Source organism: Rutilus rutilus, assembly GCF_951802725.1.
Source record: "Rutilus rutilus genome assembly, chromosome: 14".
Classification (NCBI taxonomy): Eukaryota; Metazoa; Chordata; class Actinopteri; order Cypriniformes; family Leuciscidae; genus Rutilus; species Rutilus rutilus.
Genome location: NC_140219.1, coordinates 21108062 through 21121930, shown reverse-complemented (window position 1 = coordinate 21121930; position 13869 = coordinate 21108062). Strand labels below are relative to the sequence as shown.

Sequence of the window (13869 nt, the reverse complement as noted above, 5' to 3'; positions counted from 1 at the left end):
TCTGAAACTCTCCACCTCCCCCAGTTCCACCTGCCTAGATCTGCTATAGTATTTATGTATGTCTATTTTTGCAGCAGCATAGCTTACATGCTCACAGCGTCATGTCTGTGTTTAAGCAGAAGCAAGTCCACATTTGCAGCAATAATCAACAGCAGCAGCCTAGCAGATCTAGTCCACCAATACCAAATATTGCCATATTCAATAACATGCAAAAACTACACCAAAAGTTGTCATAATTGAAAGCAGGTTGTTCAATTCACCAATTCATGAAGTAATTAGGACACACCAAGGAAAACAACACGAGAGAATAAAGGAAAAATCGAATTATAATTTAAGAAACTTTTAGAAATGCAAGTCAAAACTCAGACACAAAAACAAACAAATACACTTAATTAGGATCGTAAAATATGCAAACAAAAAAATCAAGTTGAGCTAAAGGGCGGAGCACTCATGAAGAAATCAATCAATAATGCATCAAACTTTGTACAAAGCCCTAAAGACACGAGTGACAAGCTCTCCCGGTAGCTAGTTTTACTATGGATGAAATATTGACAGGTTTTAAAGTGACAAGGCACAGAGGTGATTGCTACTTAAAGTGGTCTTGACCTGTTTGCATTTATTCTGGTCTCTCACTCTTCTCTGGTACTCTCTTCTAAATGCATAGGTGGATAAATAAAGAAACAGCTCTATCCTGAATGACTCCTCAGTCCATGTTTTACTTCTTTCAGAACATTGCATTATAAAAAATAAATGTATTTTGTGGGAATGACTTTACATTTTTAATGTTCAGTTGTTTTCTTTACAGTGGATAACTTAAGTCTATAAGTAAAAAACAGGGTTTTACATTTGTTGCTAGAGGAGTTCTGTTTTCTCCACTCCATCTTTAAAAGTGCACACTAGCTTTAACATCAACATGACCTTGGTTTTTGAAGACAAGGATTCTCATGTCTCATGATACACACTCACTCACTCACTCACTCACTCACTCACTCACTCTCACACACACACACACACACACACACACACACACACACACACACACACACACACAAACAACCAACCAGTCCTTCCTGGCTAGGACTGATACTATTTTGAGTAAAATCATTTTTCTTCTCCTTTCATGTTTAAAGATGTTAAAACAGACAATATAATAATACAAAACATTCTGTGAGGAGACCTATCTCATATATTGATTACACACTTTCCTCTGGGGGCAGATTGTGAACATTCTTAAATAAAAAATAACACAGGGCCATTTATACAGTTACACATGGCAGTTTCTCTATCGCACTGACTAATTCCCTGCTGGAAGAATCTGGACAAGTTTAAGGGAAAACGCCTTAAATGGAAAACAACTGCAGCTGTCACCCATAAATTTACAGAATCGGAATCTCTTTTACATTCCAATAGTGGAGTGAAAGGCAGCACAGGAGGAAATGTTCACACGATAGTCTCCACTGCTTTCACATTTACAAGCATTGTTTAATGGACATATTGAGAGATCATTTTGGTAAATAATGTATGAAATGTGTTAAATCATTTAAAAAAGTAGTCGGCTGGGTGCCATTGATATAATGAATTTCTGTATCCACTATAAAGGGTATTTAAAAGGCAGCAGTTTTATACTTCAATCCTGTGATGTGACTGATAATGCCAAGATGAGAAACTATGATGCGTTCATTTTCTGGATTGGTGTGTAACACCACACATTTTCTTACTATAGAGTGCCACCTACTGGTTATACTAGGTAACACTTTCAAAGGAGCACTGAATACTTGGTAAAAAATTCTTGATGACAAATATCTATAAAATCACACTATTTTATAATATTAGTTATAATTCATTAAATATATTACAAAATTCTGTGTTTAATATACTGAATTTTTCATACAATTCCAGCATTGCTGAAGTTCATCATTATGTGAGCAGTCAGCACTGACTGTTAAAACAAGGAAAATTAATTTCTCTAAATAGGACAGGCATGATTCAGCATGTTGTTTCTTGGTCAAGGTTGAAAATGAGGTAGCAGGTCTCCAGATGGTCTGTCCCGATCATGTGCTGGAACTGTGGCTGCAGGTCTCCTGGCGTGAGGCCATTCAGAAAGTGCTCACTGATTTCCTCATAGACTGAGGCTCCAACATCCTCTATAACGCCAGAAAGCAGAACAGCATTTACTTACTTGTATATGCAGAGACACTCTGAGAACCAAATATGTTGGCAAACAGTATTCAGAACTATACTGATATATACATATTCATTCAAATGCTCTGAAACAATAATAGCAGTAATCATTAAAGGGGTATTTCACCCCAAAAATATTTTTGTCATCATGTACTCACCCTCATGTTGTTCCAAACCTGTATGAGTTTCTTATTTCTGTTGAACACAAAAAGATATTTTGAAGAATGTTGGTCTCCAGACAGTTGATGGCACCCATTGACTTCCATAGTAGGAAAAAATAATAATACTATGGAAGTCAATGACTACTGTCAATTGTCTGGTTACCAACATTCTTCAAAATATGTTATTTTGTGTTCAACCGAAGAAAGAAACTCATACAGGGTTGGAACAACTTAAGGGTGACTAAATGATAACAAAAAAAAATATTTTTGGGGTGAACTATTCTTTTAACTGTTAAAACAAAAAATGAATCACTTAAGTAAAATATAATTAAGACAGACCCAGGAAAAAAAAACAAGAAAAATCAAGTGAATAAAGAAAAAATAACCAACTTGTAATAAATGTCATGGCTACACTTTATTTCGATTTAGACATTATACTAACTATAAGTAACTTTGCATGTCATTTGCAACTCTCGTTAGACTATTAGTAGAATGTAGTAGACTGTTAGGTTATGGTTAGGTGTTAGGGTAAGTATAATAAGTTGACATGCAGTTGCAAAGTTACTTATAGCAAAGATTTTATATACAGAAAAAAGGGACTTATAGTCTGTTGGGGAGCATCAAAATAAAGAGTTAGCAGATATTAAGCAGACAGTCTATTAAAGGGGTCATATAATGGTACATGCACTTTTACAAGTTGATTGTACTGAAATGTGTGTTGGCAGTGCCTGTACACAACCATCATAAAATGATAAAAATCCATCCAGTGTTTTTTTTTTAAATCTTCTTATATGTTTTCCCCCATCTCAAATCAAGCCGTTCGATTTTGTGACGTCACAAAATCGACGCCCCTCCCACGATTGTTGATTGACAGCAGCGCTTCAACACAGACCCGCCCTCACTCGTGAGCGAGCTGTCAATCATAGTCCGCGCGGTCAGTGATACACTGCCTGAAGCACTGTCTATGAGCAGAATGGCATCTAAGCGATTGTGGTGTTCTGTTCTTGGGTGCAATAAGGAACACAGCAGTCATTTTGATGTTCCTAAATCCGAACCGCTGAAGACGCAGTGGCTGAGTTTGTTTTCGAAGGGAATATTCCCCACGATCAACAGCAATGCTTTCATGTTTGCACGAATCATTTCACACACCAGACTGCTTTATAAACGAGGGTCAGTATAAAGCTGGTTTTGCTAAGAAGCTGCTCCTAAAAAAAGGATCGGTACCAACTATTCGTGTTCCTGCTGCACCTCCAGAAGAACTGAAGTGAGTGTAACGTTTTATTAACCTTTATATTAATCTTTGCAAATCGCTAGCACGCTTCACAATGAATGCGGCTTAGTTTTACTCTCAGGGTACATTACGGCATGTTTTCTATGTACGACGTTCTCAATTCATAATCCCACGTTTATAATGAACAACGCGTTATGGTTATTGTGTTACAAACGGTGTACACACAGAACAGAGGGGTGGGGTGAGCAAAGCTCATTATCATTTAAAGACACATGCACTTAAACGGCGTGCTGAAAACAGAGCTGTTTTGACCAGGTAAAATTAGTGTTTTCTTACAATACTAATGAGAATTTTTAATTAATGTATATTACAAACTTTTAATTTAGACCCTAAAGAATCATATTAGCTTGTACAAAAATGGCATTATATGACCCCTTTAATACTCTAATGAGAGTTAGCTGACATGTAGTTGTAAAGTTACTTATAGTTAGTAGAATGACAAAAGTGGACCATCGAAATAAAGTGCTGCCAATTTGATATGTGCATGATTACCTATGTATTTCTCTTTTAACAGTTTCATTGTGACAGAGAAACCGCCTGCATCTTTGAGCTCCAGTTCCACATCAAACGCATCATTCTCTGGAACACAGTTCAGGGCATCTCTGGCGTAGCTGACTACCTCAGCCAGGTCATCATCCTCAGCTTCTTCAAAGTCATCTGGATAGTCAGAGATGTCCTCATCATCAGGCACAACTGTCATAAATGATACATGCAGAGAATACTCGGAGGTGTTAGGAAAGCCAGCAAAAATTCTTAGATCACCATCAGCCTACGCCTGTTGCCTTGCATGTTGCCTCATAATAATAATAAAACAATGGAAAACATTATTAATATGATTACATTACACCCTTACCGTTAGATTCCTCAAATGCCTCTTCAACCACATTGGCAAGGCTGGAGGAGACATCTTCCCTCGAAACATCCTCGGAGGACACATAGCTATCATGTTCATCAAAGTCCTCTGAATAATCAAACTCTGTTCCCTCATGGGCCACTTCGTCCTCAGCACTGAACGACGTCTCTATTTGCAGTGTCTTGTCAGAGACAGCTGAGGCACTATCTGTTCTGCTTTCCATAGATGCGTTTTCAACGTTAAAGTCTTCTTTTGTTTGAGGTCTGGATTCAGCATTCACCTTTGTAAGTTCTTTCTCCTGGTGCTCGATGAAGTTTCCCAGATGTTCCTGCACGTAGGTCATACTAAGTATGCTGCTTGCACTCGGTCTGTTTTCAGGAACCACAGACAGCATTTTCCCGATCAATGTATGGATGTCCTCTGAATACCTCTCGGGGACCTTGATGTACTCCCCTTTTATGATCTTGTAAAACAGACTTAGGAGATTTTTAGCTTCAAAAGCTGGTCTGAGGGCACAAAGCTCATATAGTAGGCAGCCAACAGCCCATATGTCAGATTTGATGCTGTATGGGACATCCTGACAGAGTTCAGGACTCAGATAACTGGGGGTTCCCACACAGGTGGAGGCCATATCCAGCGTGTGGTTCATAATCTTTGATATTCCAAAATCCCCAAGCTTAATCACACCTCTCTTGGTTAAAAGCACATTGGACGGCTTGATATCTCTGTGAAGGATCTTTTCATAGTGGATATAACTGACGGCCATGACAACTTGCACAAACCAGTTCATAATTTTGCTTTCTTCAAAGTATTCCCCACTCTTCTGTTCTTTAATGTGGTCATCCAACGTTCCACCGTCACAATAATCCATAACAATGTAAATATACTCATTAGTTGCGTCAAAAAAAGTGTCAATCCATGTTATAATATGAGGATGCTTCAAGCTCCTGAGAATGTCTGCCTCTTGCATCACAACATCTTTGGACTTTGTTTTTCGGGAACTGTCCACATGAATTCTCTTGACTGCACATAATTTCTTTGTATCAACATGTTTCATCAACATTACAACGCCTGCTCCTCCTCTGCCAAGATTCAGTACATTTTCATATTTCTCCATGTCTTGAACCTATTCATTCACCAAACATCTTCTTTATACCCTTACTGGTTGCAGAAACATTTCTTTTGTCTCGTTGAGAGATGGATCTGAGTATTGACACTAGAAAATTAATCACCAGATAGGTTGGCAAACCGTCATTATGTGATCATCCAATTAATAAACAGGTTCGTTCTGCCAACTAGCCAAAGTAACAGGTGAAACAAACTTTTTCGAAACCAAATATCCTTAAAATCTTTATTACCTTTGGGTCCTCATAAAAAACCTAATTTATTTTGTTTTAGTTTTTTTTTAAATAATGCGTCGTGTCAGGAGAAGAAGAAAGACGCCTGTGTTGTCTTCATGTTACCATGACAGCTCCTTCTCAACAAAAGGGAATCCGATTCGTTCCGAACTTTAGCTGCCGTCCTAAAGGCGAATACATTGCTTAATTAAAATGACGAAGGCGTAATGTAAAATATAACTGCCCAAAACTGATCACATCGAACATTTTAATGTTTTTATTTTTTTTATTTTTTTTGCAATAAAAATCCATACCTTTCGAGTAAGAACGTCATCATGAGGCGCTGTCGTGTTCGGGTTGTTCGTTTGGACTGGACACATAGATGTATATATACATAGAATCGCATTCGTGGCTGTTCATGTGGGCCGCCGTCCGCCATATTGGACCGGTCAAAGCCGGTCCGTGAACAAGGAGAGCAGGTTAGGTTAACTGAGCGTCTGCAATCGCAGTTAGACGAATATGACCGCAGCAGATGATTTTGCTAAACTAACACAATACAACAAGACGAAAGCGTCAGCTGTGCAACATTAAAAAGTCACTACAGTAAAAGTAAAAACTTTTCCCCCATATTGAGTTAATACACATAAAAACATATTAAAACAACCAACGCAATCACACCTGTGAAAAGTTATCTAATTTCTTCGATAATTTAAATCTCGGCGATTTCATTACCAGAACCTGTGCAATGTGGTATCATTGATTATTACCGTGAGTGACAACACGCTGACCGTTCCAAGATGGCTGGCGCGCCGACGTGTCTGGAGCGGACAGGTTTTGACCGTCGAATTTGACATCTACGTATACATTTCTATGGCTTGGACACATTTGCACATCAATGTGACTGTCTACTCTAAACCTTACTATTCTAATCTGTTTTAAACATAAAATGCAAAAATACAGTTGCAATTAAAACACATTAACTGGTCATCAATATACCATACCATCACCATGAATAAAAATAAAATAAAATCGATCATCGATGAAGAGAAAACAGAAAACTGTTAAGGTCTTTAAATGTATTCAAGCGCATCATCCCTCATGTCTGCACAAAGGTTTGCAATTACACTTTCTTATAATAATCGGCTTCAGTTGTTGCATTTGCATATGTTGTTTGCTGCACAATATAGACGCGGACACAAAGTATACTGTAAAACTGTACGCTGAAAAAAGCTTCCGCGCAATTTTCATGCTAACCGCATGGGAGTCAGTGAGTTACTAGCTCCTGTGTGCTAGCAAAGGGTTCAGTGGAAACCATAGACTGGAAACACGTCCAACACGAGGAGATAGAAAATGCCACCAAAAGGAAAGGGGGGCAAAGGTGCTAAAGGTAAACAACAAATATATAGTGCCGAACGAACAAAATTGAACAAACACCATATGCAATTTTATAGCACATTTTTGAGTGCTGCACTATTTGCTGACATGCTAGCTAGCTTAGTGTTTGGCTAACAGATTGTAAACATTGTTATACTATTTTAGCTGATGTTGTCTTGTTTTATACAAGACCAACTGGTGTTAATGAAACATTTCAGGCCATTCTCTATTATATTGGCCATTGTATTAAATGTGCCGTGCAAGTATAAATGTGTGAAATGCGTGAAGAATGTGTCTAGATGTCCGATTCGCTTAATGTGACAATTTCAAAATATACATACAAATGAATAAGTATTGCCTTGTACTTTTCAGATGCTAAGATAGATGTTGTATCTGTGCAGGAGCTGCTGCTTCAAGCAGTGGAGACAGTGACAAGAAGGAGAAGGCTCAGAAAGGAGGTACTGCAGTAAAGGTATACATCTGTCTGTATACTGCAGGGTTATTATAGTTAACGTCACAGGGTTCCCGCGGGGTCTTAAAAAGTCTAAAATTCTGAACTTTAAATTTAAGGCCTTAAAACGTCTTAAAAACGGGCAGATTTTCATCCGTGGTCTTAAATTTCATTTAGTCAGGTCTAAAAAAGGTCTCGCCAACAGGCCGTTCACATATCGCATATTTTGCTTGCTCAAGTTCGTTTAAATGTAGGCTCTCGTTTTTTTTTTTTTTTTTACAGCCGCAGCGAGATCTCAACCAGAGCCCGTCTACGGAGAGCCTGCCCACTCCTTATTAAGTCCTAGTATTGTACCGAATTTTGGTTGTAGTTCCACCAGAGTTCCACTGGGGGCGATCGCCCATGAGTGCAAAATGAATGGAAGTCTATGGGGCTAGACAGCTAAATTCGTCTCTTTCACCCGATTGCCATTGATAAATCTCAGATTTGATTGTAGGTTTTGCAAGTTCAACATGGGTTATAGGTCGAAAGTTGAATGAACGAGTACTTATGTCCTTTCGATTTCTTACAGGTTGAGTTGTTGTTGCCCATAACACGCTAGCATTCTGCTTATGAACGCTGATTGGTCAGTGAAGGACTGATTACGACTAGAGATACCGCTTGATGGCATCGCGGCATCCGAAGCGGGACCAGAAACAAACAAAACAAAAACTCTTCTAGCACGTGTATTTACCTGTGTCAGCTGTGTTGTCGATGCCTCGAGAGAAAAGAAAGTGCAGAGCGCGAAAGCACCAAAGTGACTGAAGGATTGCCGTAAAGTATCTCTGGTCGTACGATGTGTATGACGTCATTGACACTTTAAAATACTTTTTAAAGCAAATAAGTGACTCTAAAAAATCTAACACCCAGCGATGTGTAATTTCTTTGCATCTCTTTTCGAATACAGCATTCAAATTACTAGACAAAAAATTATATCCTGAGAAAAGTGTATTTTGATGGGTATACTGCCATGGACCTCCATTCATTCTGCACTCGTCCTGTGAGCGCCCTCATATGGAATCAGAGTGGAACTGCAACCAGTTCAGAAGCCGGAAGTTTACTGAGAGTGGAAGTTCTCCCCTTATTAGACATTCTCTGTCTCAACTCAAAAAATCTCAACTCTTCAGAAAGAATGCAGCAAACGCACGGCAGGTCATGTGACAAGAACCAACCAATCAGCTTCGCCCTTTCCGTAACAACATTGAAAGCTCAGTCAACAGGAAGGATGCGGGTGCACCCAAACACTATGGGTGTTATTCTCTTCTCCGCACATAAATCTTGTAGCAGAGCTAACTTACAGCAAGCGTTTCTCGGTGGTGGAAATCCATTAGCCACTAAAACTTCTTTGACATTGTGGAGAGCGCGGTGCATGGTTGCATAGCAACGACAGACGCCACGGGAAAATCGGACCGAATTTTACTATTAATAATAAAAGATAAGCTAAAGTGCATTGTAAATGTCAGTAATTTATTTTTTTGACTCATTCTTTTTATAAAAAATTATTTAAAGTCTGAAAAATGTGAGGCAAAAAAAACTTTTTTGTCAAAACTTTATTTGAACTTGTACATTGCAAGACACTTTTAAAATCTGGCTATCGTTTTTAATGGTATTATTTTAATGTTTATGTAAACAAAAAGTGCATATTGATGCTAATCTTATTTGTTATTTGCTGGTTTTCGACATTTTGTAGTATTAGTACTTTTTGAACAGGATTCTGTGATAACTGATCATTTTTGTCACTATAATCATTGAAATGAAATGTTCATGCCATTTCATCTCTAGTTAAGATCAACTAAAATCAACTTATTATGTGTTTTTTACAATATAATATGCAAAGTACAATTTTCTATATTTTTTTTATATCTGATTCTGTTCTTTTCTCTGACACACGTTGTTGGGTGTGGAAGGTTACTAATGTGATTGCTTTATCTGTAAATTAAATTAACGCTTTTTCAATTACTGAATTCATTGAAATAAAATGAATTCTTTGATTTGAATATTTTTTTGGCAATGCTCAGTCAACAGGAATTTCAATCTTTATGGTCTTAAAATGTCTTAAAAAGGGTCTTAAATTTGACTTGCTGAAACCTGCAAGAACCCTGAGTTAACTAAAACCATAAATAATCGTCGCACTGTAAAAATTATTGTTGGTTTCACTTTAAAAAGTAAGATCATTAATAATGGAAAATTTGAGTTAATACAATGGCGATGGCTTAATTAACAGACACTCAAAATATTATGTTATCTGAACCACATTGATTTGACAAAAGAAAAAAAAATTTCATACATCATGAAAATATATATATTTTTAATGTTAACTGAAATAAAATAGATATTTCAGCTAGTTGGCAAGGCAACATTTCTCTTTTTTTAGTTTAACTTGAGGTACTAAAATTAAAAAGCTGAAATACAAATAAAAACTATATAGACATATTTAGATAACACAAAAACTACCTAAAATAACAACTTTAACTAATATTAAAATGAAAGCAGAAGATATAAAGGTTAAAAATGATTTCAGAATATTAATAAAAACTATAATCACGGTTTCTGCGGATCTTAAAGGAATAGTTAACGTAAAAATGAAAATTCGGTCATCATTTACTCAACCTCAAGTTGTTTCAAACCTGTATGAATTTCTTTCTTCTGCTGAACACAAAGTAAGCTATTTTGAAGAATGTCTGTAACTAGACAGTTGATGGACCCCATTGACTTCCATAGTAGGAAAAAAAATACTATGGAAGTCAATGAGGTCCATCAACTGTTTGGTTACCGACATTCTTCAAAATATCTTCTTTTGTGTTCAGCAGAGGAAATAAATTTATACAGGTTTGAAACAACTTGAGGGTGAGTAGCTAAATGATGACAGAATTTAAATTTTTAAGTGAATTATTCCTTTAAGTCTCTATTAAACAAATTAAGGCCTTAAATCAAAGTTATGGCATTAAATTATGCATGTATTGCAATAAAATTGATATCTTCATCGGTATTTTTGTCCTGTGTTCCAATACAAAATACAAAGTCTTGAAAGATTTAAAGGGGTCATATAATGCCATTTTTGTACAAGCTAATATGATTCTTTAGGGTCTAAATTAAAAGTTTGTAATATACTTTAATTAAAAATTCTCATTAGTATTGTAAGAAAACACTCATTTTACCTGGTCAAAAACAGCTCTGTTTTCAGCACGCCGTTTCAGTGCATGTGTCTTTAAATGATAATGAGCTTTGCTCATGTTGAAATAATAACACAATAACCATAACGCATTGTTCATTATAAACTTGGGATTATGAATTATATTGAGAACGTTGTACATAGAAAACATGCCGTAATGTACCCTGAGTGTAAACCTTAGACGCATTCATCGTGAAGCGTGCTAGCGATTTGCAAAGATTAATATAAATATTAATATAAAGGTTAATAAAACGTTACACTTACTTCTTCTGGAGGTGCAGCAGGAACACGAATAGTTGGTACCGATCCTTTTTTCAGGAGCAGCTTCTTAGCAAAACCAGCTTTATACTGACCCTCGTTTGTAAAGCAGGTGGATTGAATGGTGTGTGAAATGATTCGTGCAAACATGAAAGCATTGCTGTTGATCGTGGGGAATATTCCCTTCGAAAACAAACTCAGCCACTGCGTCTTCAGCGGTTCGGATTTAGGAACATCAAAATGACTGCTGTGTTCCTTATTACACCCAAGAACAGAACACCACAATCGCTTAGACGCCATTCTACTCCAGCGTATCAACAATGGCGGACTATGATGACAGCTCGCTCAGGGCGGGTCTGTGTTGAAACGCTGCTGTCAATGAACAATCGTGGGGCTTGATTTGAGACAGGGGAAAACATATAAGAAGATTAAAAAAAAAAAGACTGGATGGATTTTTATCATTTTATGATGGTTGTGTACAGGCACTGCCAACACACATTTCAGTACAACCACCTTGTAAAAGTGCATGTACCATTATATGACCCCTTTAACAGAATGAATTGAGTTTATGCTTTAAACAAGAACAAATATATGTCAGTGAGGTATGAAAACTTCAAAAATTAAGTTGATTTTTCTAAGCCCATTGGCAGATATTTGTTCTTGTTTTATGCATAAACTCACTTTGTTTTGATAACAAGACTTCATATTTTATTTCATTTTGTTTCTCCAGTAAATGCATCTTGATTAAAGAATCTTTAGACTATTGCACTGGAAAACAAGACAAAAAATACTGAGGAAGTTCATCACTTTTTGCAGTGGGATCAGAAGGAAAAGTAAATGTTATGTCCATATTCTAGTGGTTGAGAGCAGAGGTTTTCAAGCTACTTTTTTTGTCAATTGAATGAAAAAGTGAGGGAGATCTGTTGGAAGTTGTATTTTCAAACTCTGAAGTGCTTTGCTAATACAACTCAACTAGTGTTTCTCCCTATACATTTACTTTTAGAAAACATAGTGGCGTATTGTGTCCCTGAAGTGATAGTAAAATAGCACTGGTATATGGTCCTTTTTAGAAGTTTTTACAAACACCAATCTTAGCATTTAAAGTTTATTTTTTATATATAACAGAAATTACACTGATTCTAAGTTCCTATGAATATACATTTATATGATATGAATATTATAGATATGAATACATTTATAAAATGTAGTTCATAAATGTTTATTACGTGTTAATTGTTTATTAAATGTTAAAATTCTTATTTTATTATTATATGAAATTAGAATTATTTTAACTGTTTGTTTCGGTATTATCTATTGTTTAAATTTTTTTCCGCTGTGCTGTTTTAATATAGTACAATATGCAAACATATTTGCAAATTAGCTAAGGTGTCTCAGAAGCCCTTTTAATGAATGATGTGAAGTCTCATTGTCACTGTCAAACTGCTATTTAAATAAATTTTTGTTTGTCATATTGACACCCTTTTTTTTTTTTTTTTCTGCTAGGTTCGGCATATTCTATGTGAAAAGCATGGCAAGTGTATGGAAGCAATGGAGAAACTCAAATCTGGTATGCGCTTCAGTGAAGTGGCAGCACAATACAGTGAGGACAAAGCCAGACAAGGAGTAAGACATTTTTCATGTAGATAACAGTATATTAGTAGCAGTAATGTGACACTTACATGCTATGAGAAATAGTCATTCCTGTAGTTCCTATGGGTACTGTTTGTTTGTTTGTTTGTTTGTTTGTTTTATCAGAAGATGTCATTCACTATCCATGCAGGAAAATTCCTCAGTCTAATTTGCATTGAACACTGAACCCATATTATTCTATAGAATTTCTCATAATATTTCATATTACTTATTCTTTCCAACCTTTCCTAAAACTAAAAAAACATACCTGGAAGAATCTGTTGCCTAGTACGTTCAGATCTTTATATAGGCTACCTTTTGTTTTACAGTTTTGATCAAAGTATGTACTTAGTAATTTGTTATTCGAATTCTGTTTTTTATCAAGACAGCCTAAATGTCTTAAAGACGGCTTGCATAGCTTAAAGTTTTGGTTTGCATATGACAGGGTGACCTTGGCTGGATGACAAGAGGATCAATGGTGGGACCGTTTCAGGATGCAGCGTTTGCTCTAGCTGTCAGCACTATGGACAAACCCGTATACACAGATCCTCCCGTGAAAACAAAGTTTGGTTACCACATCATCATGGTTGAAGGCAAAAAGTGATCCCTCTTAAAAGGACTGAACGACTTGATGTTGTGGTACAATTTACAACACTGCATTTACAACATAGCAACAATGCATTGTGCAGTCGTGGAACATTGGATTTTTTTTTTTATATATCACCATGTATATAGGAGCTAATAAAAACTCATCTCAATGAGCAAACTGGTTTTGGTTCATTTGTCTCTTTTCCCCAGAAATTTTGTTTTCCAGTGAGTCTTCTGTTGCTTAGAATTCTGATGCTTTGCATATACTACAATAGTTTATTTGGTAACACTTTACAATAAGGGTTCATTAGTTAACATGAACTAAGAATGAACTATACTTCAACATTTATTAATCTTAGATAATGTTAATTTCAACATTTACTAATACATTACTAAAATCTAAAAAAGAATTTTTAACATTAGTTAATGCACGGTGAACTAACATGAACAAACAATGAACAACTATTTATATTAACTAACGTTAACAAAGATTAATACTGTAACAAATGTATTGCTCATTGTTAGTTCATGTTAG

At 36.2% G+C, this 13869-nt stretch overlaps 2 protein-coding genes across 4 annotated transcripts; one reads left to right on the top strand and one right to left on the bottom strand.

Moving 5' to 3' along the window:
* Positions 1–1807: 1807 nt before the first annotated feature.
* Positions 1808–5729, bottom strand: nek12 (NIMA-related kinase 12). The gene is made up of 3 exons (XM_084430529.1): positions 4487–5729; positions 4126–4326; positions 1808–2144 (listed from the first exon to the last, which is right to left on the bottom strand). Exons 1-3 carry the CDS (start codon positions 5601–5603, stop codon positions 1987–1989), a joined length of 1476 nt encoding a protein of 491 aa, XP_084286655.1. The 5' UTR covers positions 5604–5729; the 3' UTR covers positions 1808–1986.
* An 832-nt stretch (positions 5730–6561) lies between these two features.
* pin4 (protein (peptidylprolyl cis/trans isomerase) NIMA-interacting, 4 (parvulin)) lies at positions 6562–13516 on the top strand. 3 transcript variants are annotated; one of them, XM_084430533.1, is made up of 4 exons: positions 6562–7210; positions 7599–7669; positions 12621–12740; positions 13192–13516. In XM_084430533.1, the coding sequence occupies exons 1-4, from the start codon at positions 7174–7176 to the stop codon at positions 13348–13350; spliced, it is 387 nt and encodes a 128-aa protein (XP_084286659.1). In that variant the 5' UTR covers positions 6562–7173; the 3' UTR covers positions 13351–13516. The 3 variants fall into 3 exon arrangements, with proteins under 3 accessions (XP_084286659.1, XP_084286657.1, XP_084286658.1); XM_084430531.1 differs by having other exon boundaries at positions 6684–6935; XM_084430532.1 differs by having other exon boundaries at positions 7049–7210; positions 7570–7655.
* Positions 13517–13869: the final 353 nt, after the last annotated feature.

Coding starts and splice junctions, on each gene's coding strand:
- nek12 (XM_084430529.1), bottom strand. CDS start 5,603: ATGGAGAAATATGAAAATGTACTGAATCTTGGCAGAGGAGGAGCAGGC. Junction 4,327..4,486: donor GGCATTTGAGGAATCTAACG/GTAAGGGTGTAA, acceptor CATTTATGACAG/TTGTGCCTGATGATGAGGAC. Junction 2,145..4,125: donor GTTAAAAGAGAAATACATAG/GTAATCATGCAC, acceptor CTGGCGTTATAG/AGGATGTTGGAGCCTCAGTC.
- pin4 (XM_084430531.1), top strand. CDS start 6,863: ATGAAGAGAAAACAGAAAACTGTTAAGGTCTTTAAATGTATTCAAGCG. Junction 7,670..12,620: donor AAGGAGGTACTGCAGTAAAG/GTATACATCTGT, acceptor TTTTTCTGCTAG/GTTCGGCATATTCTATGTGA. Junction 12,741..13,191: donor AGGACAAAGCCAGACAAGGA/GTAAGACATTTT, acceptor TGCATATGACAG/GGTGACCTTGGCTGGATGAC.